Source organism: Geotrypetes seraphini, chromosome 11, assembly GCF_902459505.1.
Source record: "Geotrypetes seraphini chromosome 11, aGeoSer1.1, whole genome shotgun sequence".
In the NCBI taxonomy this organism is placed as follows: Eukaryota; Metazoa; Chordata; class Amphibia; order Gymnophiona; family Dermophiidae; genus Geotrypetes; species Geotrypetes seraphini.
In genome coordinates this window covers 105,707,487-105,733,236 of record NC_047094.1, presented here as the reverse complement: position 1 = coordinate 105,733,236, position 25,750 = coordinate 105,707,487, and the positions used below count along the sequence as shown (strand labels likewise).

Here is a 25,750-nt window from a genome sequence, read left to right as displayed (position 1 = left end):
AGTTTTACGTTCATTATTTGATCCACTATTTGATCCATAATTTGATGCACTATCGAGTGCATTAGAAGTTTTACTTTCATTATTAGATCCACACACCTGCATTTAGGACCACATAGGGACCCCTGAGGAAGACTATTTTGTTGAAACACGGACCGTGTTGGGTCCATATGTTTCCCAGAGGTTCAGGCCCTAGTCATTTTTATGTGGATTATTTATTTGTTTGAATAAAGTCTTCATCTTGGACATCAACTCTCCATGACTTTTTTGTTCCTTTTGTTATTTGGGTAGGGTTACCAGATATCCAAATTTGCCCGGACAGGTCCTCTTTTGGAGGACTGTCCAGGCATCTGGACGAGTTTTCCAAAACCATTGAGTTTGGGGTCGAGTCAGGAAGGCATCTGCATATGTGCGGATGTGACATGATGATGTCATGTGAAATCATTGTGTCGCATGCGCAGATGCCTTCCAGATGTGACCCCCAAAGAGACAGGGTTTGTGTGGGACCGGAATTGGGGGGCAGAACGGGGCAGGGTTATGAGCGGAAGAGGGAGGGCTGGGTGGAATGAGGGCGGGGCCACATATCCTAGGGGGCAGGGCTATGAGCGGAAGAGGGCAGGGCTGGGCGGAATGGGGGCGGGGCCACACATCCTATTTTTCTGAGGATAAAATCTGGCAACCCTATACTTGGATAACTCCCAGCAGACAGTCAAGCACAGATACTAAGTGCTGGCATGCAGATAGGTGACGGTATTAGCAGAATTCAGCCAGCAGTAGCCTATGTCTAATAGAGCATGACTACCGCTAGCTGAATATTACCCCTTCAGTTTCTGCATTTCTCCTACTTAATTCTGCCAGCTCCCTCTCATTTGCCTGTTCTACCTATCACCCTTCTCTGTAGTGCAAGGGTTCTCAACCAGTCCTCGGTGGCACCCCAAGCCACTCTGGTTTGCAAGATATCCAGAACAAATATGCATGAGAAAAAACTTGCATGCACTGCCTCCACTGTACGCACACCCAGGGCAGGTTTAAAGGGTAGACCAAGTAGGCACGTGCCTCGGGCGTGAAGAGTTCAGGGGGGCCCCCGAACACTTACTGCTCTGATGATATCAATGTACCTGCCGCCATGCCCGGCTTCAGAAGTCTTTGAAAGGCAGTGGGATTTTGCATTGGAGGGAAGACTTCTGAGTCAGCTGTGGGCAGGGTGTAGGAATCACTGACCGCGGTCTTTTGAAGACTGCGCGCGTTAGGCCGCACTAAATAATGAAGAAGGAAGGAAAAGGTGCTACTTGGACTTCTGGAGCCGGGCCTGGAGGTACACTCTCGTGGGAGGAGTGACATGGGGGTGGGGCAGAGGTAAGGAGGGAACAGGGGTGAGGACGGGACAGGTCCAGGGGGTCCGGTGTACTTGGGTGCCTAGGGTCCACTGAAGAATTAATCCTGCCCTACGCATACCTATTTCATGAATATTCATTTGGAGTATCCTGGAAAACTGAACAGCTGGCTGGGTCCTGGGCTGAGGACCTCTGCCATAGTGTAATCTGTAATGGATTTGTATATTCAGCGAACATTGTTCTGTTCCTTGACCTGCCCATTTGTTTTTGACCTGAGAAAGCGAGTGTAACTCTCAAAAGCTAGTTCAGAATCTTTTAAGTTAGTCCTATAAAAAAGTATCATCTTTTATATAAACATATATATTTTTATTTTGTTGACTTTTATCCCCCTCCCCCCACTGCAGTAAGATATCATGGCACGTCCACTACTTTCTTCTAGACGCACACAAATAATGCGTTTTGACCAAATTTTGGAAGCATTGTATGTGAATGATTTTGCCTTTAATCCCTTAGCAAAAGTTTTTATTGAAATTATTTGCAAAATGAGAAGTTTATTGCTTGCATATACTTTCCTGTCGTTATAACATAAGACACATACTTTGTCGCTTCCCCCCCCCTTGTAAATATACCCTCTTTTACTAAGGTGCGCTAACCGATTAGAGCACGCTAATTGAATTAGCATGCGCTAAACGCTAACGCGTCCATAGACTAACATGCATGCGTTAGCGTTTAGTACGCACTAAATCAATTAGCATGCGCTAATCGATTAGCGCACCTTAGTAAAAGAAGGCCAAAACCTCCCACCAAATACCATTTTAAACATCAGTCTATAAAAATTTTTTGGCTAATTTTATTCCAAGCATTGTTTTTACACTTTGATTCCCTAGAGTGCTGATATGTTTACCAATGTTAGAACCAGACTGATGAATTTCACTGCAACTCACCAAACGCCTAGCAGCTGTTACCGACGTTTCTAAAGCGTAAGCAAACTTGAGAACTCACACAATTGGTTTTTTTGAGTTTAAATGAAAATTTTCAATGGAACATAAAATTTGCAAAAGGTGTGACGAGTTTAAGTACTGTTTGCAGTGAAGTCTGAACCACTTGCGCTACAAATTTAATTCTGTTGCAAGACAGCCAACGATTCTCTTTTAGCTCGGCAAAGACTATTGTTTTGCAACTCACCTTATATTTAAAAATAGTTCCTACCGTGCCAGCTTGCCCATATTTGCCACTGTCTCTAAAATTTTAATTCCCTTTTTTCAAGTAATTTTTATTTTCCTATATCCCCACTAATTTGTACCTTCTTTATAATTTAAACATTATCTACAGTCTCTTTTGTCTTCGTAATCCTACACTGACCATTAGATATACATTATACAGCTCAGATATACACCTGCTATTACAGGGAAATGACCTGGTCGGATGGCAGTTGCAAAGGCATCGTTGGTGACAGAGAAGCTTCAGACAACTTCCAACTCACTCTACCACTGTGGCGATGTATTTATTTTAGAACTGGCGTAGGGTCTGTTTGCACTTCAGCATCACATGTCTTCTTAGACCCCTGCAGATAGTGATACAGAAACATTGAATATAATCAGTGCCACATTTATGTCTTCCAAATATTGGTAGATTTTAGGTTGTTGTTTTTTTCCAATTCTCAAAATAAAATAAATAAAATAAAAATAAATAAAAAAAACACTGCTGCATAGCAAATGAAAAGTTTGTTGGAATGTCAATGAGTAACTCCTCCGGGTGATGTAAAGCAGTGGTTCCCAACCCTGTCCTGGAGGACCACCAGGCCACTCAGGTTTTCAGGATAGCCCTAATGAATATGCATGGAGCAGATTTGCATGCCTCTCACTTCCATTATATGCAAATCTTTCTCATGCATATTCATTAGGGTTAGCCTGAAAACCCGACTGGCCTGGTGGTCCTCCAGGAGAGGGTTGGGAACCACTGATGTAAAGCACCATTCAAAATCATAATCCATCCACTATTCAGACTGCAGAGGGCATGCTAACTCCCACAGTCGGTACTGACCGTGAATATTCGATGTAGAGCCATCTCCAGTAACTGGCATTAAATATCCAGTTTACTTTTGACCGGCATAAACTTAACCAGCTCAATCAATAAAGAGCACAGGCTGATTAAGTTTATATCAGCTAAAGAGTGGCTCAATTTGGCTGCTAAACGTGGCCGGTCAGTGCTGAAAGTTGCCGGATATTGCGCAATATAGCCGGTTAACTTTTAGATGCTAACCGAGAATATTCAGCGGAGATAACTGGTTATCTCACACTGAATATTTGCTTTTAGCTATCTAAGGGCTTCTTTTACGAAGCCGCCTTAGCGGTTTAATGCACGTAATAGAGCACGCTAAACTGCCGGCCGCGCTAGATGCTAATGCCAGCATTGAGCTGGCGTTAGTTCTAGCCGCGTAGCGTGGGTTTAGCGTGCGCTAAAAAGCTGCATGCGCTAAAACCACTAACGTGGCTTCATAAAAGGAGCCCTAAGTGTTATTTAATGATACCGTGCCATTTCTGGCTGATTAAATAGCGCTGAGTATCAGCTAGCATGTATTTACGTAGCAGAAGATATGAAACAGAAAGCAAGCACAGTAAGGAGAGGGGGGTATTCTGGTGTTTCAGTTCTGGTTACAGCAAAGCTTTCACAATAAAGGAAAAAATTACCGAGGATCTCCTTTACAATTGGACTTCTGTTTTATTCCTGGGAGATTTAAAGGTTTTGATAGCACAACCTATCAGTGGCATACTAAGGGTAGGAGGCACTCGGGGCGGTAGGAGGTCACCTTCAGCACCCCCCCCCCCCCACACACACATACTCCTTCCCACCCCCAATTCTACAATTTCACTCTCCCTTCCCCCAACCCATATCTCTTAATCTTTGCCGGTGTGAGTGGCTTCTGCAAGCATGCTCCTCGCACCAGTGTTGGATTTCCCTCTGACATCACTTCCTGGCCTGTGACCCAGAAGTGATTCAGAAGGGAACCAGGCTGGCGCAAGGAGTATGTTTGAAGAAGCCACTTGTGCTGGTGAAAATTAAAAGGTATGGAGGGGGGGGAGGGATGGCTTGTGGGTGGAATGGGGTGGTAGGGAGGGCAGAGACGTCCACGCACCCCCCTGCACTATGCCACTACAACCTATCTCTATGAATCTAACTTTATCAGGATGTGGCTATGTTAATCTTTATCAGAACCTCCTACTTAGGGCAACCTTATGGCTTCAGAAAAAGGAGCCATCCCACTCACATATGCACAGTATCAGTGCAACACACAGATATAGGGTGGCTTAACCATTATGCAGTTGAGGTGGAGGGCTGGTCCAACTGTCAGATACGACTAGGCAGATGCCTAGAGCAGCAGCTTCATGGGGATCAGAGATAACATGCAACTTTGAAATTCGAGGAATAAAGGCCTCAGAAGTCCGTCATTGAATGCCGTGAGAAATCCATACTGCCAAATAACATCGGGACTGTAAATCAACGCCGCAGTTTGTAGCGGCAGGAAGGAACAGTTATAAATACAGCACAGTGAGATTCCCCGAGGAAGCGGTTGGTGAGATGGGTCTCCATTGGGATCTTTAAAAATAAGTGCTGGCTATTTTGTCTCATTTAACCCAATGTTTAAAGAACTGGAATGGAGGGGTTTTTTTTGGCCAGCGAATGATTTCCAGTGTTAGTACGATGTTATTTGGCAGTTTGGATTTTTTTAAAATAAATCTTTATTGATTTTCAGTAACAGTGCATTACATATGAATCCGAACATATAACAAATCAAGAAAAGCACTTTGAACTTACAAATAATTGAAAGTAATATTTTCCCCCACCCCTTTACTTAATCAATAATAAAATGCAATTATTCTTCCCATAATCCACTCTTATTTAAAAATAATACCACATCCCCCCCCCCCGGATGTGTAAGGAAATCAGACAAAAATAAAAGAGAAATGACAGCTATATAGAAGCAATAAAAGATGCCAATGGGCCCCACACCAGTATGGATTTATCACGGCATTCGATGACAGACTTCTGAGGCCTTTTGCACTCCAATTATAAAGTTGCCCGGTATCTCTGATCTCCTTGGTTATTGCTGCGTATCGCTTATTATAACATAACGTTTGTATACCGCTTTACCCTTCAGATCTATGTGGTTTCACAAAATCGAGACCTGCTACAAACACAGAGTGAAATACAAATTCAGTCTTTCAATTTCAAAATCAGGCAAATTGCTGTGTTCTGTATTCGGAGATCCCTCTTTCCTTTGATGTTTTCTCATTTTAAAACAGCCGATTTCCTCAAGCAAGAGGTGATGTTATGTGGGCTGACATCAATGGTGTAGTAATGGGGGGGGACAGGGGACATCTTCTCCCACTACCATACACGCATGCCGCTTCCCTTCCCCAATACCTCGTTAATGTTTGCGACGCATGCAGTAGCCCCCGACCTACTGCTTGCGCCAGCGGCGGCTCTTCCTCCGACGTCACGTCCTGGACCCACGCCTAGGAAGGGATGTCGGAGGAAGAGCCGACGCTGGCGCGAGCAACAGGTCAGGGGGGGGGTTACTGCTCATACCGCGAACGTTAACGGGGTAAGGGAAGGGCGCGTGTGGAGGAGTGGGCGGGGAAGGAGCCTCTCACCCTTACTATGTGTTATTTTACACTAATGTGTGGTAGTGTAGCACAGGTCCCACTTTATGGAATGACGGAGAAAATTCTGTAAGGGCCGCCTAAAGTTAGGCAGTGTTAGGTGTCTGAAGTATGCTACCAGCGCCTAACTTAATTGTTTTTAATAGGATCTAAGTGGTGCGATAATAGGACTCACCTTTAAAAACTGATAAGAAAGCAACATAAAAAATAGATGGCGCTAGTCATCTTCAACTGGCTCCTACATCCTTGGCGCATAGCAACAGCTAGTGACATTTAACACAGAAGTAGACATTGTTAATGGTGGCGCCAGAATTAGGCATCACTAGGTGTCACTGTGTATGATTCTCTGATGTATCTAAATGCCTGACAGTGGTTAAAGGGCGTGCGGGGGGGAGGGGTCCGCCACGGCACAGTCTTCCAAAGGGCGCAGCACCCCTCCTGCTCTCTGCCCTCCCCCCACTCCTCTCCTTTTTGCTTTCCCCCATACTTTTTTTACTTCCCCGGCTCGAGATTGCTGCCCGCGTCGGCATCGGCGCTGCCTCTGACATCACCTCCAGGACCCGCGCCTAGGGAGTGATGTCAAAGGTCGACATGGGCATGCTGCTGACGCTGGAGAAGGTACGGGGAAGGGGCCGTGCGCATGGCGGAGGGGGCGGGCAAGATGGCCGCTTACCTTTATTATGCCAATGGTGCTGGAAATGTAGGCCTGTAAAAACCCTGGGAAGTAACGCCTGTCGGTTATTGGCGTGCGGCAGGCGCCCATTTTGTAGGCACCTGCCACAGCAGGCACCACTTCTAGAATCAGCCCCATAGTAACTAATATTTCTTGTACACTCCCTCTGGAGCCTGAACTATAGGGTAATGCATCCATTCCAGCCTTGGCTGTAGAACTTAAAAATAACACCACCCCTTTTGTGATGTCACCTGTGCGGCCACTCCCCTTGAAGTTCAGTTTTGATTCTGCAGCCTTGCTGAGAACTTCTAGTTTTCTTCTGCTCGTGATTTTATTTCTCAATTCCTAGTATTTTATTTTCTTCGGTACTGCGGGTTTGCCCTCGTGCTGTGGCGGGAGATCGCAGACGTTTTAATATTTGTCTGCTTCTGGAGGGTGCTCTGTAAGCCTGCAGTAAGCCCTCTGGACAGCAGGCACTGCTTCTAGAATCAGCCCCATAGTAACTAATATTTGGGCTTAACAGTAAAATAATGCATCTTAAAAAGAAATGTCTCTAAAAATCAAAATCACTGCAGTTATGTAATACAGCTAAGCCAAGTACAGTATAGAGTAATCAAGCCATTGTGACATCACTGATGAGGTTGACTCTTAGGCATTGGTGGAATGAGGCATTATGACATCACAATATTAGTTCTGGTTACCAGACTGAGACCCCGATGCACAAAATGCTTCCTTGCAAGTAAGATTGTTTTTAACCAGTCATACTTGCAAGAAAACTCTACTGCCAATGCACAAAAGGGTTCTCCATGACTGTTACTGATCTTCGTAGCAGCCACCGAGAATCCTATGCTAATGCATTACAAGGAGCTCATTAGTATTTCCCATGCAAACTTTACCAACAAACCAACAGGGTCTGAGCTTCCTAGTCTTACTTTTCTGTCAGTGCCTGAACGCTGATTGCCTCAGGCACTGTCAGGAAAGTAGAGCTATGAAAGCTCACCTTGCCGGTAAAGGCCCCCAACAACCATTTTTTAAAAAATCCCTGTCTATGCCCCCTCCTGTTGAGCCCCATCCCCAGTGCCGCCCCATCTCCCCTTCCACGGAGTACTCCCCCCCCCTCCTATGCTGCCCTCCCCAGCTCCTGAACTTCTTTATCAAGATCAACAGGAAGGATGCCCACTCCCTCTTGCCTCAGCCATTGCTGCTCGGCACCTCCCAACACTCCCCCCCATGCCTTCTAATTAAGATCAGCAAGAGGGATGCCCACAACCTCCTACCTCGGCCACCGCTATCTGGCCCTCCCCCCCCCCCATACCTTCAATTGAAGACCAACAGGAGGAATGCCTACTCCCTCCTGCCAGCAGGCTCACCTCTTCAAAGTGGTAGGGCTTCCCTTTCTCAGTGCACTGGGAGGGGACTAAGGCCCTAATTGGCTCAGACACCTAAAGCCCCTCCCATGAGGAAGGGATTTGTACACTGTTTTTTCCTTGTTTAAACTATTAAAGTGGTTTACATATTTTAGACAGGTACTTATTATGTACCCGGGGCAATGAAGTGTTAAGTGACTTGCTCAGAGTCACAAGGAGCTGCAGTGGGAATTGAGCTCACAACCTCAGGATGCTGAGGCACAGCTCTAAGAACTAGGCCAATCCTCCAGGTTATACATCTTTTAAATCAGTAAAACTCTGTGAAACCTCATGCTCCGGTTTAAATTTCTCTGCCCATCTTTCAGTAGGTGTCCTTGAGAGGAAACTCCATTTCCAGGTCCTCACTGTAAGAATCTAAACTTTATTAGGAAGGAGCTTTACAACCATGCGATTTATATAGTCCTGTGCAATACATGCCAGCATCAGTATTTGAATGAATAAATGCCATTTGCAATACATACCATGGCCTTGAAAAAGGTTCCAAAGGACTGCCTCTTCTCTGTCCTTTTCAGCATAGGATCTTTTGTCGTATCCTCTCCGTTCTGCATGGCCTGTGGCTGAGAACATGGTTGCTGCGCACTGGAAGCTATTTCTTGACTGTCTTTGGTTTCCTGTTTGTTGATTCTTTGCTTGCTCAACTCCGCTTTCTTTTCCTTTGCACTTTCTTTGCCTTTTGGGGCTACAGGCTGACTCTCAATGACAACAGGGGCCACCGACTTTTGTGATGTTTTCTGTGTTGCCGATCCCTCTGCGGGATCTAATGTCTAAAGAAAGGGGAAAATTGTGAGTCACGATTGTAACCAGTACCTCAAAGGAAAAAAAAAAAAAAAGGATGCAAAAACAGCAATGATTATCAATCAGTTATTTTCCGTTTACATCTGAAGGAAAGATCCGGGTGGTCATGTGCTTATAACATCTTTAGTTTACTCTTATACTGGACTAAAATGAGAAGCCATCACAACCTACAAGGAACTTTCTAGACACTGGGCATTTTTATTACATCAATCTTGGTTTACATTCCTTCAAATAAAAAATTAAAATTAAAAAAGAAAAAGAAAAAAAAGATAAGCCCTTTGAATAGTCCAGATTTTTCTAGAAAGCCAACAATGTGAACACTTAACATGAACTGGAAGCAGTGTGAAGAACAAGGGGATTAAGCTTCAGCGGTGAAGAGTACTTGATACACCAAAGCACCATTAGATCCTAAGGATGGGCAGCCAGGAAATTGTCTTTTGTCGGGTCATATCCTGAGTCATTTCAGAATAGTTTGTTGTGATCGTTTCCATTTGGCCATTTTTTTTTTTTTTCATCCTGGGAACAAAATCATATTATGCATACCACAGCAGCCCAAGTCCGGTCCTCGAGATCGACTGGCAGGCCAGGTTTTCAGGATATCCACAATGAACAAGCGTGAGAGAGATTTGCTTAGAAGTGCTGCTGGACATCCAGAAAGTCAGTTTTGATTATTGGATGTTCTGGCTATTAGGACATCCAAGTGCCGACTTAGGCTGGTTTTGGACATTTAAATGTTTTGATTATGAGCCTGATAGTATCACTAATAGTGATATCAATACACAACAAATATTCTGTGCATTATAGAAGTAATTATAACAAAAAAATTCCCTAAAACTATGGACAGTGCAAGTTAGTACATACTTGTACAATAGGCATCCTCTGAGGAAGAGATAAGAGCATAAGATCCATCTAGCCCAGTATCCTTATACCAAGAAGGCAGTGCAGGAAAATCTCTCTCATGCATATTCATTGTGGAGATCCAGAAAACCTAGCCTGCCAGTAGATCTCAAAGACCGGACTTGGGCAGCCCTGGTGCATACTATTTCCAAAAGGGTGTGCGCTCTTTTCCTAATTGCATATCTTTGACATTTCCCTTGTTATCGAAAATGAAATCCCTATTTAAAGCTAACACCCTACACACTGCACGCTTGACCACAAATGGAATGTTCCTGTCAATGAGGTGATTAATAGCACATGTTGACAAAGGAAAAATTGCTATGTCTGAATGTGGATGCAAATAGAAAGATAAATTACAGAACCCATCACCAGTCCAGTAGATGAATAAATTAGTGCACTTACTGGTTGATCAGGGCCTTTGCCGTTTACCTCCTCTGCATTGGTAGACCCTCCATTACCACTGTCTGACTAGAATAATAAATGATTCCATTTTCAACTTTTCATCTAAATACACTGCAAGAACTGATAGAATGATAACTCGATTTACAAATATGGCTTTGCATTCTTATTATGCAAAGAACAAAAAGCAAAAAGGACCCTCCAAGTATGGGATAATCAAACAAAAACGTTATTGTTGGGCCCAACACGGGCTGTGTTTCAGCGTGACTTGTCTGTGTCAAGGATCATAAAATGAAATAAAGTACATATAGAAAAATGGCTCAACCTTTAAACAGTACCAGGTATACCACTGAAAATAAGTGCCCAGTACCAGGTATATCACTGAAAATAAGTGCCTCGGAGACCTGAACGCGCCCTCTCAATTGTGAAGCCTGTGTCGGGCCTAGCAATAAAATTTTGCTTGATTGTCACATACTTAGATGGCTCTTTGTGGTTTTTTGGCCCTGATTCTTCTAAAACATAAGCGCTGAGGAACACAGCACATAACACATGTCAACCGTGAGTTAAGCGCTGTTTATAGAATTGCGCTTAGTGGCGCCTAAATTGAACTTAGGCGCTCCCTATTTATGCCAGGGATTTCTGGGCCTAAATACCACAACCTAAATCCAATTTAGGCCCCTACACACAAAACACACCCATTATTCACCCATGATCTGCCCCAACCACCCCCACTTTCTGGTAAGTGCTGTGAACTAGGCGCCTACCTGAAAATGGTAGGCACCTACCAAGTTAGATGCCTACCACCCGGTTAATCTTAATTTTTGCCAATTATGAGCTCATTATTACTAATTATTGGCACCAATTTAAGCTTTTGAAATAATTAACCCCCTCTTTTACTAACGCATAGCACGGACTTTAGCTCCGACGCTTATAGAATTCTGGCGATAAAACCCGCGCTACGTGTTCATAAAAGAAGGGGTAAATTAGGGCCCGTTTATGGAATCTGGGCCTTTGTTCTTTCTTATTTGATGTTCTTTGACTCTCTTCTACTCTTGTTTGAACTTTATTTAGTTTTTAATGCCAACAAAAAGTGCAATACAATTTATATATAAATAATGATAATCAACCAAGCACTTATAATCAATGAGTATCTATACAAAAGATAAAAATTCCCTCCCCCATTCATCATTACCATCAGGAATAATACCAAAACAAAAGATAAACCCCCTCCCGCCCTCCCCCCCTCACTCCCCGGATGTGTGGGTGAAAAAATAATGGAAAATAAAGATAAAGGACAACTATAGCAAATCTACAAAAGATGTCAATGGACCCCAAACTAATTTAAATATCTTATTATGCACCAGCATGTCAGCATTCATTTTCTCATATTTATAAGTTAAACATAAGCTCACCTACCAAAAAGGAAAACTAAGGTGATCCCAATTCTTCCATTTGCATGGCTATCCCGGTCATAATAAGGAAAAGCCAGAATTTATAGCGGTCCATGGGAGGGGGGGCTTAATATGCAATAACGTTCCGCATATAACTACCTCATACGTCAATGGAATTGATGCTTCCAGTATGGTATTAATATGACAACATATTGACTTCTATACTTGTTTGCATATTATTCATTACAATTAATTCTTCTACCTTATATATCCAAACCTATTTGTTTCTCTTACAAAATAGTTTTATAAACCACTTTTGTTGCACAAAGAGCTAATTTATTCTTGTAAAAAGTATCTTATAAAATACATTCAGCAGAGATGTATGCACCATGATATCAGCCAAATCAAACTGTGACTCCTGGATTACCGTATTTTCACGCATATAACGCGCGCGTTATACGCGTTTTTACCTACCGCGCATACCCCTCGCGCGTTATATGCGTGAGCGCGGTATACAAAAGTTTTTAAACATAGTTCCCACCCCGCCCGACGCCCGATTCACCCCCCCAGCAGGACCGCTCGCACCCCCACCCCGAACGACCGCTCGCACGCGCTCCCACCCGCACCCGCATCCACGATCGGAGCAAGAGGGAGCCCAAGCCCTCTTGCCCGGCCAACTCCCCGACGTCCGATACATCCCCCCCCCGGCAGGACCACTCGCACCCCCACCCCGAAGGACCGCCGACTTCCCGACAATATCGGGCCAGAAGGGAGCCCAAACCCTCCTGGCCACGGCGACCCCCTAACCCCACCCCGCACTACATTACGGGCAGGAGAGATCCCAGGCCCTCCTGCCCTCGACGCAAACACCCCTCCCCCCAACGACCGCCCCCCCCAAGAACCTCCGACCGCCCCCCCAGCCGACCCGTGACCCCCCTGGCGACCCCCACGACCCCCCACCCCCCTTCCCCGTACCTTTGGTAGTTGGCCGGACAGACGGGAGCCAAACCCGCCTGTCCGGCAGGCAGCCAACGAAGGAATGAGGCCGGATTGGCCCATCCGTCCTAAAGCTCCGCCTACTGGTGGGGCCTAAGGCGCGTGGGCCAATCAGAATAGGCCCTGGAGCCTTAGGTCCCACCTGGGGGCGCGGCCTGAGGCACATGGGCCCAACCCGACCATGTGCCTCAGGCCGCGCCCCCAGGTGGGACCTAAGGCTCCAGGGCCTATTCTGATTGGCCCACGCGCCTTAGGCCCCACCAGTAGGCGGAGCTTTAGGACGGATGGGCCAATCCGGCCTCATTCCTTCGTTGGCTGCCTGCCGGACAGGCGGGTTTGGCTCCCGTCTGTCCGGCCAACTACCAAAGGTACGGGGAAGGGGGGTGGGGGGGTCGTGGGGGTCGGCCAGGGGGGTCACGGGTCGGCTGGGGGACGGGCAGAGGTTCTTGGGGGGGGCGGTCGTTGGGGGGAGGGGGTTTGCGTCGAGGGCAGGAGGGCCTGGGATCCCTCCTGCCCGTAATGTAGTGCGGGGTGGGGTTAGGGGGTTGCCGTGGCCAGGAGGGTTTGGGCTCCCTTCTGGCCCGATATTGTCGGGGAGTCGGCGGTCCTTCGGGGTGGGGGTGCGAGTGGTCCTGCCGGGGGGGGGGGGCAGGGCAGGGCGGGTAAACGGAGAGTCGGGACAGTGCACGGAGAGTCGGGGAGGGCGAAAGGAGAGTCAGGGTGGCCAGAGGAGAGTCGGGGCGGGCGAAAGGAGAGTCGGGCGGCGATGGGGGAGTCGGGGCGGCATGCGCGGTATACGTGTGTGCGCGGTATATAAAAGTTTCTGTACATAAAGTTGTGTTTTTCGCGCGCTATACCCGTGTGCGCGTTTTACACGGGTGCGCGTTATCTATGTGAAAATACGGTAGTGATGTACCTATGGAGGACCTACCAAAACAAGAGACTTGTGGAGGGTCAATGTCCAAGATGAAGGCTTTATTAAAATAACTTAATAATATGAAGATGTTTAGGAACTAATCCACTGAGAGCATTTGGGTTCATGTGGATTATTGAGTTGTTTTAACAAAGCCTTCATCTTGGACATTGACCCTCCACAAGTCTCTTGTTTTGGTTGGTTCCTTTTTTGCGGAAGAACTAGGGTCAAAGATGCATTCAATACATAGATAGTAATCGTAATAAACACAATACTTGTTCTTTAAGGAATTAAATGAGCAGAACATCAATATAGAAACTATAAGTGTTTTTAATCTTAATTCTCTTTTTTTTCTTTTCTATCAAATTATCATTAATATTAATCTGGATCTTCTTACACTCTTTATATTAAAAGTTTTCTAATATTAAACTGATTAATTATTCCTAATATTACACCTCCCCTACCCTTATGTACAAACCTTAATTGTTCCCTTTTTTTTTTTTTTTCCTTTTTTATTAATATAAATTATTTAAATTGTATTTCCACCTTTTACCTACATGTTTCAATTTGTATTAATAGAACATAATGATTAGTCTGTATTTTGTCTTATTTGTATTTGTATTGTACATTACAATTATGTAATACGCATTGAAATATTTGATATTGCGTAAAATCAAAATTTAATAAACTTGAAACTTGAAACTTTTGTTTGGACTATGGAGAACCTACCTATCTAGTGACTCTAAATGTGGGTTTTGTGACCCCATTTGGGTTCTGACCCATAGTTTGGAAAGCTCTGCTTGACATCCTTCCATGCTCTACTTACCAGCTGTTTGAAAAAATTAATGATCTTGGAATTCTTTGTTCTTTGCCCTTCTGAGGTTTTAATCATGTCCTTACTAGGAGCAGCTGCTTGTACAGGGGGTTGTTGGACCGCAGGCTGAACTTCTGGTTCTGCTGCAGTCTAGGAATCAAAAGAAAGAGCAAGATGTAACAAAGAGTCTTTAAAATCTTGACTGATAGGACACAAAGTCCAATATGACCACGTTTTGTCCTTAGACTGCTTCAAGAGAAATGCACTAAAGCATGAAAGTATAAACACATAATACTGTAATTATATAAAAATGATTCTAATCAAATATATAGCCTGAAAAAATAAACATAACATTAGATACTAATTCCTTGGTTTTCTCAAGTGTAACCTGAAAAATTAACCATTTTCCTCCGTCATGGAACATATTTAAAATGGGTTTGAAACCAGATGAGAGAAGGACTGAGGGGTGATGGTAGGCTGAATGTCTGTAAACCTAGGTGACTATATGCACTATTAGACGGTAATGAGTGGTGCATATGATCCCCCATGACAACAAGAAAATGGTGTAAAGGTTGCAGTTTAAAATTATCAGTGCTGTATTCTTCAGCCTGGGAGGAAGACAGGGAGCCCCTATCTCTGGGGCTGCACAAGTTCGGCAGTTGGTGTAAGACAATAGGTGATGATTGGAATCAGCTAGAAGAGTGAACTTGCGATCTATACATTTGAAACAAAGCTTCCTGCACCTGAGTCTCCATAGGAACCGGGGGGGGGGGGGGGGGGGGGAGTTACAGACTTGATGGCACCTCTGGGAACTGTCAGAGGGCTCAGGCCTTGTGTTCCAGCAGTTTCCAGAAGCCCAAGAGTTAGATGACAACTCAAGCCAGCCTTTGGACTGCCAGAAGAGTCTTAAGTCCTGGCTTGGGATGGAAAGTTTGACTTTTGGGTAGGGTTACCAGACGTCTGGATTTCCCCGGATGGCTTTTCAAAACCCAGCACTTTGTCCAGGTTTTGAAAAGCTTTCTCCGAAATTGTGTCGGGCAAGAGCAAGCAGCAGGGGCAGGGCTAGGGTGGGATTAGAGGCAGGACTGAGGTTTAATGGGGCGGGGATGGGCAGGTCTGGGGGTGGGTCTAGGGATCCAGATTTTATGAATGTAAAATCTGGCAACCTTACTTTTGGGAAAACAAACCAATTGATCACAATAAGAACTAACATTAAGATTTAGGTCTATCCCACACAACTAAACCTAGACTTTGGAATAGCAGCAGAATCCAACCAACAAGGGAGGAATCCAATATAGCTGAACTATTTACACCTTATTTGGGCCTTGTACATAAATTTAGAGTTGTTGTAAGAAACTGTTATTGTTCAAGAATATTGCCTTTTCTGTGTTTCAAGGAGAGGTAAAGGGTGGAGTTAATCAGCAACTTACTGGTTTGGTCTAACATCATTGGGTCTAACATCATTGGTCTAACATCAGTGGGTGTCTAATGCATGCTTGCTTTGGAGCCCAACCATGGAAGTTGGCTCCTGCTCTGGTTCTCAACAAAAATAAAATAAAATACTTTGTTTGCCCTTCTGCCAGCATCCGGGTAAACAGAGGGTTACATAAATGGTGCCTGTACTGCAAGGATTATGAAAGCAACCACACTATTGGATAGAAAACTGTGACTTTTGGAGATTTTGGCGTGCAGTTACAAGAATAATACCTGCTCACCAACCACAATGAGTGTTCAGAGCGGAATGAAAAGTGAGGTTCAGCTGCTGTCCGTAGGACCGGACGGTGACTTGATCCTCATGAAAATTCAGATGAGGAGCCTGTCCCCACTAGCGGACAGGACCACTACTGGTTGCGAGGGATTCTGGTGTGCAGAAAAAGGAGACGTCACCGGTGTGAAACAGCATGAGGGATGTGGAGAGAGAAGGGCCTTTTTAAACTGCGCCCTAGAGGACCAACTCTCCTTGCAGAGTAGATCCAGAGCAGCCTACAATGGAGAAGCGATGTGAGCCCTTGATTCTGAGTGCTCTATGTGCTTTGAATGAATTTCCACCTACTTTACCTTCACCAGCCTTGGTGCCAGGTGTGAATATCACAGCGAGGACCACAAGCCCGCAGTCATGAATGACCTGAAGAGTGATATGGCGGATCAAGAAGCATATCGCTTGAGGGGCAAAATGGTCCTCACCATTGACAGAAGGGCAGTTTCAGTGCCCAGACTATAAGCACTGCCAGGAACCAGTGCCCATAACTACCAGTAGTGAGAAGTGTGAGGGCCACCTATTTGAGATGAGAGAAGCAGTAGTGGGGAACAGGCTAGCTCCACTCCTGGAGCCCCACCATCCGTAGTCCCATGCATGACTGGGGAAGTAGCAGAGCTGGAGCCACAGGAATGACCCCCCCCCCCCCCCCCCCCCCCGTCTAGATTGGAGTGGTACAAGGCAAGTACTGCAGTAGAGCCACCTAAGCTACCCGAAAGGCTCACAAGTTTGAGCCTGCAGGAGCCAGAATCAGCCATTATGGGGGTGGACCCCATGACTAAACCCAAGAACTGAGGAAGAGATGTGTTTCAAAAGAGACTGTCCTTTAAAAGAACTTCCAGTGTGATGTCAGAGATGGAGGCAGGCTTTGTGTTTTCCACAGTGTCTCCGCAACCTGGTTCTCCTCAGAGGGAGGAGAAGCAAGGTCCCCATACAGCGCAAGGACTGACTCATCACCCATACCAGCCAGCTGCCCATGATCTCGCTACTTATGCAAGTTTGCTCTTGTGCCCATGCACCTCAGAGGCCAGGTGCCATTTTGGTCTGCCAGTCATTAATTGGTGGTAAGAGTCCCCAGGATGGGCTGGAATTTCACCATGAGTTGGAGCAGGATACAGTCACTGGCAACCCAATATTGGACAACTTGCTTCAAATATTGTGCCTGGCATGGGGTGAGATTATGGTAGCTGACCTGGAGGGAGAACAGCTGGCCCACCTGGAGGGAAAGCTTCTACCAGAATCTCTATGATCTGGACCACTTAACGCGGGAGAGCCGGAGAGTGGTGAGTACCTTGAGGAACACTACAAAGACCTTTTCTATGTTTCTATGTTTCTCACTGCCCAGATACCCCCATCTATTTGCAGGATCCTTGGATTCCGCCAGGACAAGTGATTAGGCAATATTTGCCAGCACCCAGCTGGTTGACTAAGTACATGAGGCAGTGGGTGTATCAGATCTGGGGTTAAACTACCCATAAATACCTTACCCAGTCATGGTCATGGTGGAGGCATGCCAAGACAATTAGGGCTGCAATGAAATATATTTCAAGTTGCCTATTGACCAAGTCTCAGAAGGCTATGTCAGGGATCATGAGATGGTGCAGCACGCCATTGTAAGATGCCAGGATGATTTGATCATTGGATGGTCAGTCATGAAAAACGCGGTCCGGATTTGCAGCCTCAGCACCACTATGTCACAGAGGTACTCATGGGGGGTGCCAGTGTCGGCAAGCCAGATCCCTTTTGGTGCAATCTCTAAAGGAACTGCAAGTGATACATAAGAATATAAGAATAGCTTTACTGAATCAGACCAACGTCCATTTAGCCCAATAGCCCATCCTCATGGTGGCCAATCCAGGTAATTAGTACCTGGCAAAACTCCCCAAAGTAGCTACATTCCATGCTACCGATCCTGGGCAAGTTGTGGTTTCCCCCATATCTTTCTCAATAACAGACTATAGACTTTTCCTCCAGGAACTTGTCCAAACCTTTCTTAAAACCAGCCACGCTATCCGCTCTAACCACAACCTCTGGCAATGCGTTCCAGAGCTTAACTATTCGCTGTGCCAGAAAAGCATGTGATTTCCTGGTCAACCTGAAATCATTGAAACATATTTCAGATCCAGTGTAAAGACAAATGCAAGTGTTAGCAAGCTGTGAAAGTAAATTGCAGTCTTCTGTGTTATGAAAGGCAACAGCATTAATTAAAGCCTAACTGGCCATTCTTTGAGATTTTATGGAGCATCTTACAGTCCAATTATCAGCAAGAATGCTTTAAGAATTATATTATATATACTGTAACTCAGGGCTAGCCCAAGGCTATATTATACCCTAGAGCCGTGAGGGGGAGGGGATGGGGACATAGATGCTGGACCGCAATTTGGGAAGGGAAGGAGACTTCCAACTATTCACTGATATATGAAACTCCTCCGTGCGGAAATGGTGTCAAAAATCTCATTACATTGTTTTAAAAGCATTTCCCTGTAACTTCATCAAGTGTCCCCTGGTCTTTGTAAAAAAGTGTTCCCGTTCTTTTCATGTTCAAAGCACTGTTCAAAGGTTTTGTGCATTAAACTGAAGGTAGTGTCTCCTTAGTGGGGAGTGGAGTTAGAAGAGGAGTCCCTAAACTATGGGCTCCTGGGAGAAACGGAGTTAGATGTTACATAAAGAAGCATTTTTGAATTCTGTTCAATCATGCCCTGATCAAATAATTGTTCATTTTTCACAAAGGTTTATGTTAATAAAAGGAGAAGCTGAACTTTTCTTTTTTTTTCCCCCTGCAATGGTGTGTGCACAGCATCATAGCATTTCCAGCAGCGTACTGCCTTTTCATTAAATCCTTAGAGGTTGAATACCCACTACCTCTGTAGTGTACAATTTTGGTGGGCAGCCACTCGCTGCCACTCTGGGAGGGTTACATCTGGTTACAGCTATCATAAATTGTAATGATAAAATGGTATTAAAAGAATGAGAGTTGGGTTCCTTACAAAGAGAAACACTTGAAAGATTAGAGAAACTGGGCCTCTTCTCCCTCGAACAGAGGAGATTGAGAGGGGACATGATCGAAACATTCAAGGTACTGAAGGGGATAGACATAGTAGATAAGGGCAGGTTGTTCACCCTCTCCAAGGTAGGAAGAACGAGAGGGCTCTCTCTAAAGTTGAAAGGGGATAGATTCCATACAAACGTAAGGAAGTTCTTCTTCACCCAGAGAGTGGTGGAAAACTGGAACGCTCTTCCGGAGTCTGTCATAGGGGAAAACACTCTCCACGGATTCAAGACTAAGTTAGACAAGTTCCTGCTGAACAAGGACGTACGCTGATAGGGCTAGTCTTAGTTAAGGTGCTGGTCTTTGACCAAAAGGGCCGCCGCGTGAGCGGACTGCTGGGCATGATGGACCACTGGTCTGACCCAGCAGCGGCAACTCTTATGTTCTTGAAGTGAATGCTAAGAATATAGAAGGTATACATCCCAAGGTAAAGTACTCAAACATGAAATTGCTGATCTGCTGTTAGTGATCTGTATAATCTGTCGCTAAAATTGTCTGAAGATTGGAGGGTGACCAATGTTACACCAATTTTTAAAAGGGTTCCAGGGGAGATCTGGGAAATTACAGACCAATAAGCCTGATATCAGGTATGGGAAAAATAGTAGAAACAATTATAAAATATAAAATGTGGACCATATAGACAAACATGATTTAATAGGACAGAATCTGCATGGGTTCTGCCAAGAGAAGTCTTGCCTCGTCAATTTGCTTACTTCTTTGAAGGTATGAATAAACATGTGGATAAAGGTGAGTCAGTTGATCTAGATTTTCCGAAAGCTTGTGACAAAGTTCCTCATGAGAGGCTCCTGAGAAAATTAAAGTGGCATGGGATAGGTGGCAGTGTTCAGTTGTGGATCAGAAATTGGTTATCAGACAGAAAACAGTAGGGTTAAATGGCTATTTTTCTCAATGGAGGAGGATACATAGTGGAGTGCTGCAGGGATTTGTTCTGGGACCAGTGGTATTTATCTTATTTGTGGCCCGGGGCCCGCACTCCAAACCGGGAGACTATCCCCTACCATCGGCACCCCCCAAAAATAGGCAGCATTCCCCCTTCCTCCCCAACAGACTCCACCAACCCCGTTCCCCCTCCAGCAGCCTCGCGAGACTGCCGCTGGAAGTCTCGACAACCATTTTCATCGCTGAAAGAGCATGGGAGGGAATCAGTGGGAATTGCTCCTGTCTCAACACGCTGCTAGACCATCGGGGAAACAGGATAGGCCTGGGGTCCTTCTTGTGGGGGTTGGTGATGTCTGTTTAGGGAGGGAGGGGGAATGCTGCCTATTCTTGTCAGGGTCTGCTGACAGCGAGGGAAATTCTCCCAGTTTGGGGGGGAGGGGGCAGCTGTGGCATGCAAGAACCTAAACCCATTCTCCCAATAGGATCCATTGTTCACTTTGAGGCGGAAGATGTACTTCTGGAACCTAACCTCCATTTTCCCGTAGACTCTGCATTTTGTTATTCACGATTTCATGGTTCATAAACATTTTCAAGAACCATACTACCACGAATAATGGGAACGGACTGTGATCCAAACTCATGTCATTCGGGAAAGAAGAGCACTTTCTCATGGATAATGTGTTCCAAAAGACCAGTCGTTTTAACAAATTGTTTGTGGGTTCTGTGGCCCTTATCATTCATTGTCTGATGTTCCATAACCAAAAGTTCACACCATTGAGGCAATGTGGGAGGTAAAGAATGTGTCTATTGAAGCAGAATACATCGTTTAGCATTCAAGTAGTATTGCTATCTTTTTTTTTTTTTTTTAAATCTTTATTTTTTTTTAAACTTATAATAATTGTGATAACATATCCATACAAATAACCATAAATATATCACTTAATAATCAACAATGATACATATAATATTCTCTTATCTCCCCCCTCCCCACCCTTATCTATCATATAATGAATACTTATACAACATGTAACAATAAAAATACCCTCCCTCCCACCCCATAATTGAACTTGTAAATTTAAGGGAAACAAGATTTTTCTAATCATTACAATACTTTGTTAATGGCTCCCAAATATCTTGAAATTTCCTGAAACAACCCTGTTGTATTGTAATAAGTCTCTCCATTTTATAAATATGACAAAAGGAGTTCCACCAAAAATTATAATTTAATCTATTTATTGCTATCTTAATAGGCTGCAGCTGATGATATTACATTAATTTACTTTCTCTTCGGGTGCACTGGGTGGTGGAACTTCTTTGGAAGGCTGCAGGAAGAATGAAGAATGAATGAGATATTCCATAACTGATGCAGGTATCAGGATGAAACCTTTCTGTATTGCACTATGAATAACACCACCTATTTCGGATGCATTGCATTCTAATTGTGCAAATAAGCCAGAATAAGGAATTGTATGGACCTGACATGCTCTTTGCGAACCAGGCAACTACACTTGATCAGCAACGTTTCTAATACACAGTACTTTCTATTGTTTATCATCTTATTCATCTGTAGTGGATCATATCAGTTTCAGAACCAATGCTAGGAAGTTCTTCTTCACCTAAAGGGTGGTGGACACCTGGAATGCGCTTCCAGAGGGTGTGATAGGACAGAGTACGATACTGGGGTTCAAGAAGGGATTGGATGATTTCCTGAAGAAAAAAGAGATAGAAGGGGATAGATAGAGGATTACTATACAGGTCCTGGACCTGATGGGCCGCCGCGTGAGCGGGCTGCTGGGCGTGATGGACCTCTGGTCTGATCCAGCAGAGGCACTGCTTATGTTCTTATGTTCTTATGTACCATAGCTTATTATTTTTGAATAAAAGCAAGAAGGAGAGAAATGCGCTATTATCACAGACTTGTAAAAGGCTAGTAAGACCTTTTGTGTTCAAGAACCTGCCTTTTTGCTCCAAAACCTAACCTTGACTGTGGTGAAATCAGATCTAGAAAGAATTAAAATTCAGGTTCTTCCATGAAAGTGATGAAAAGACAGCAAAATCTTTAAAATCCCAGAAAAGCAGGAAAACAGTGGAGTTTAGCGAACAGATCAGAAAGAAGAGATGAAAATATCTTCTCGCCCCTGATTATACAAGGGGGTGCTGAAATATTCTCAGCCCAACCAAGAAAGGACTGATGTGGAGACATGAAACAAGTTAGTCCAGATATTTACTCTGAAGTTCAACATACTTGGCACATCGTGTCTGAAGTTTCTGTAACCCTTCCAAAAAATACTGATATCTGGTCACTGAAATACTGCTCCGCTGCCGCAATCTCGTCTGAATCACTTGAAAATTGTCACCCTTTCAAACTCTTTTTAAAGTTTGGAAACAGAAAATAGTCAGATGGAGCAAGATCTGATGAGTAGGGTAGATGGACTATGCACTGAAACCAACTACGTCAAAACATCATTGCACTGTCTTGCAAAAAGAGAACTCCTTCCTGCAGCTTCCCTCTCTTTTCTTTTCCCACTGCCTCTTAATCAGCACAGCAAGTTACAGTAGTAACTCTTTTCCAGCAGGAAGGCAGGAAAAGAGGAGAGAGGAGCCCGATCCTGCGGGGGAGCGCGAGGCGGTCTGCCCCTCCCCCGAAACCAGCAGGGTTTCCTTTTGAATTTAACCCTACAACGGCACACAGCCTTGCCTGCTCCTTGAGCTAGCAGGAAGGCAGGAAAAGAGGAGAGAGGAGCCCGATCCTGCGGGGGAGCGCGAGGCGGTCCGCCCCTCCCCCAAAACCAGCGGGGTCTCCTTTGAACCTGCCCCACGACTCACTGCCTTGCCTGCTTAGAGAGCCAGCAGGAAGGCAGGAAAAGAGGAGAGAGGAGCCCGATCCTGCGGGGGAGCGTGAGGCAGTCCGCCCAGTGGCGTACCAAGGGGGGGGGGGGCAGGGGGGGAGGTCCGCCCCGGGTGCCAAGCCCTGAGGGGGTGCTCCCGGTCCGGTCCATTTCCCCCCCCCTCTGCGCCGGGTGTCGCGTCTGGAAACAGCCTGCAGCAAGATCGCGATGCCAGAGATCTTTGCCTGCTTCGGCTGTTTCCTCCGCCACGGTCCTGCCCCCTCCTCTGACGTCAGAGGAGGGGCGGGACTGCGGCGGAGGAAACAGCTGAAGCAAGCAAAGATCACTGGCATCGCGCGATCTTGTTGCAGGCTGTTTCCCCAGGGCAGTAGCGTACCAAGGGGGGGCGGGGGAGGTCCGTCCCGGGTGCCGCCTTAGGGGGGGTGCACAGCTGGCCCAGCCCCTATCGCGCTCCTACCCTCCCAGCGAAAGCAGCATTGGAGCCATTACCAAAAAAGGTAATGGCGCCAGGCCTTGGAGCACCGAGGCAGACCGCTTCTCCCCTCCCAGCCGAAACCCAGCTGACCATCCTATCTCTCCCCCCCCAAGTGAACCTTTCCGACCCTCCCAGCGAAAGCAGAAAACCTCCCTCCAGTAGCGTCGGCTTTATCCTCCCTCTGCCGCATCACTGATGACATCATCAGTGACGCGGCAGAGGGAGGAGAAAGCCGCGAAGGAGGTTTGCTGCTCTCGCTGGGAAGGTCGGAAAGGTTCACGGGGGGGAGATAGGAGGATCAGCGGGGGTTCGGCTGGGAGGGGGGAGAAGCGGACTGCCTCGGTGTTCCATTACCTTCTTCTGGCAGCAGCAGCGTTTACAATTCGCTGCTGTTGCCGGCTTCAGGCCTTGTTCTCTGCCGGGTCCTGCCTACTTCCTGTTTTCATGAAGACAGGACCCAACAGAGAGGAAGGCCTGAAGCGGGCAACAACAGTGAATTGTGAATGCTGCTGCTGCCCGATGAAGTTCAGGACATCGGGGAAGGAGCAGGGAGAAATCGGCTGCTGGCTTGGGGGTGAGGGTAGGGAAAGAATCGTGGAAGTGGAGAAATTGGCACGATGGCTTTGTGCGGGCTAGGGGGAGAGAGAAAGAAAGGAAAAAATAAAGAGGGGGGTCAGGGGGAGAGAGAAAGAAAGGCAGAAATAAAGAGGGGTCAGGGGGAGAGAGAAAGAAAGAGGGGAACCAAGGGGAGAGAAAGAAAGGCAGAAATAAAGAGGGGGTCAAGGGGGAGAGAAAGAAAGGCAGAAAGAAAGAGGAGGGCTAGGGGGAGAGAGAAATAAAGAGGGAGGCCAGGGGAAGAGAGAAAGAAAGGCAGAAATAAAGAGGGGGGCCAGGGGGAGAGAGAAAGAAAGGCAGAAATAAAGAGGGGGGGCCAGGGGGAGAGAGAAAGAAAGGCAGAAATAAAGAGGGGAGCCAGGGGGAGAGAGAAAGAAAGGGGGGGGGGCAGGAGAAGAAAGAAGAAGGACCAGAAGAAGGACCAGAGACTCATGAAATCACCAGACAAAAAAGTAGGAAAAATGATTTTATTTTCAACTTAGTGATCAAAATGTGTCCGTTTTGAAAATTTATATCTGCTATCTATATTTTGCACTATGGCCCCCTTTTACTAAACCGCAATAGCGTTTTTTAGCGCAGGGAGCCTATGAGCGTCGAGAGCAGTGTGGGGCATTCAGCGCAGCTCCCTACGCTAAAAACTGCTATCGCAGTTTAGTAAAAAGGGAGGGGGAATATTTGTCTATTTTTGTATAGTTGTTACTGAGGTGACGTTGCATAAAGTCATCTGCCTTGACCTCTTTGAAAACCCGCGGAATATAAATGATAATTAACATTTTCTCTGCGTACAGCGTGCTTTGTGTTTTTAAAATTTTATTGTTGGTAGATCATTTTGACTTGGCCACAAAGGTAAGGGGGAGGGAGGGAGGGGAGCTGCTGAAAGACATCTAGTAATCATTGCAGGCTTGACTGTACAGGGAATTATTTTTGTAAAATCATGTTTTGTTATGTGACTGGCATTATCTAGACTTTAATTTCTATGAATGAATAGAATGAAAATGATATAAAATTACTTGCTTGTTTTTATGTGCGTGCGCTAAAGGAAAGTGGAGAGAGAGTGGGCTGAGGATGCTGAAGGGAAATGGGGAAGAGAGTGGGGAGAAGACACTGATTTATAAATTGACAATTGTACAGAATATTGTTTCTTTTTATACTTTAATATAAACAATTCAAGGCTTGTGTGGATGGAATCAGGTGGTTTGCGGGGATGGGGACCGAGCTTATGGGGATTAGTCCAATAAAATGGTATTTTTTTATTTCTCATTATTTGTTTTATTTTTATTTATTAATTTGTAAAGTGGTGATTGTTATGTATCAGTTTTTTCAAATTTACATCTACTGTCTTTATATTTTGCACTGTATTAGAGGACATGTGTTACTGTTTTTTGTGGTGTTGCATTGTATCCAGGGTCTGGTTTCTTGGCGGATCAGTTTAACTTTTGTCTACATATTTCTATTTTTAGTTTGTGATTATTCCATTTTGGGCGAGGGTGTATCTCTGTTCTGTGTGTATGAAAAGAACACAGTTTTCAGTTGGCATTGACTACAGGATCAATTGACTGTGCGGGATCTGGCTTGTTTAGTTTTACAATGTATGTGTTGGTGTTCTAGTGCTCACTGCAGTGTTTAAGATGCAGCCTTTTCCTAGGTACACTCTTGTGGTGCGATATGTAGATTGTTACTAAAAATCATATTTTTCATATAGATGGGGGGGGGTCAAAAAATGATGGGCCCCGGGTGCCACATACCCTAGGTACGCCACTGAGTCCGCCCCTCCCCCGAAACCAGTGGGGTCTCCTTTGAACCTGC

The 25,750-nt window shown here is 45.4% G+C and overlaps 1 protein-coding gene across 1 annotated transcript in view; it reads right to left on the bottom strand.

Annotated features, from left to right (window-relative positions):
- Positions 1-225: 225 nt before the first annotated feature.
- The window catches only part of BCAS1 (brain enriched myelin associated protein 1), a 122,617-nt gene continuing 97,092 nt past the window's right edge, over positions 226-25,750 (bottom strand). Inside the window, exons 10-13 of the mRNA XM_033962609.1 lie at positions 14,313-14,450; positions 10,190-10,255; positions 8,557-8,859; positions 226-2,895 (exon numbers count right to left, since the gene is read on the bottom strand). Coding sequence (XP_033818500.1) covers positions 2,836-2,895; positions 8,557-8,859; positions 10,190-10,255; positions 14,313-14,450 — 567 coding nt within the window. The 3' untranslated portion in view covers positions 226-2,835. The remainder of the gene's footprint in view (positions 2,896-8,556; positions 8,860-10,189; positions 10,256-14,312; positions 14,451-25,750) is intronic.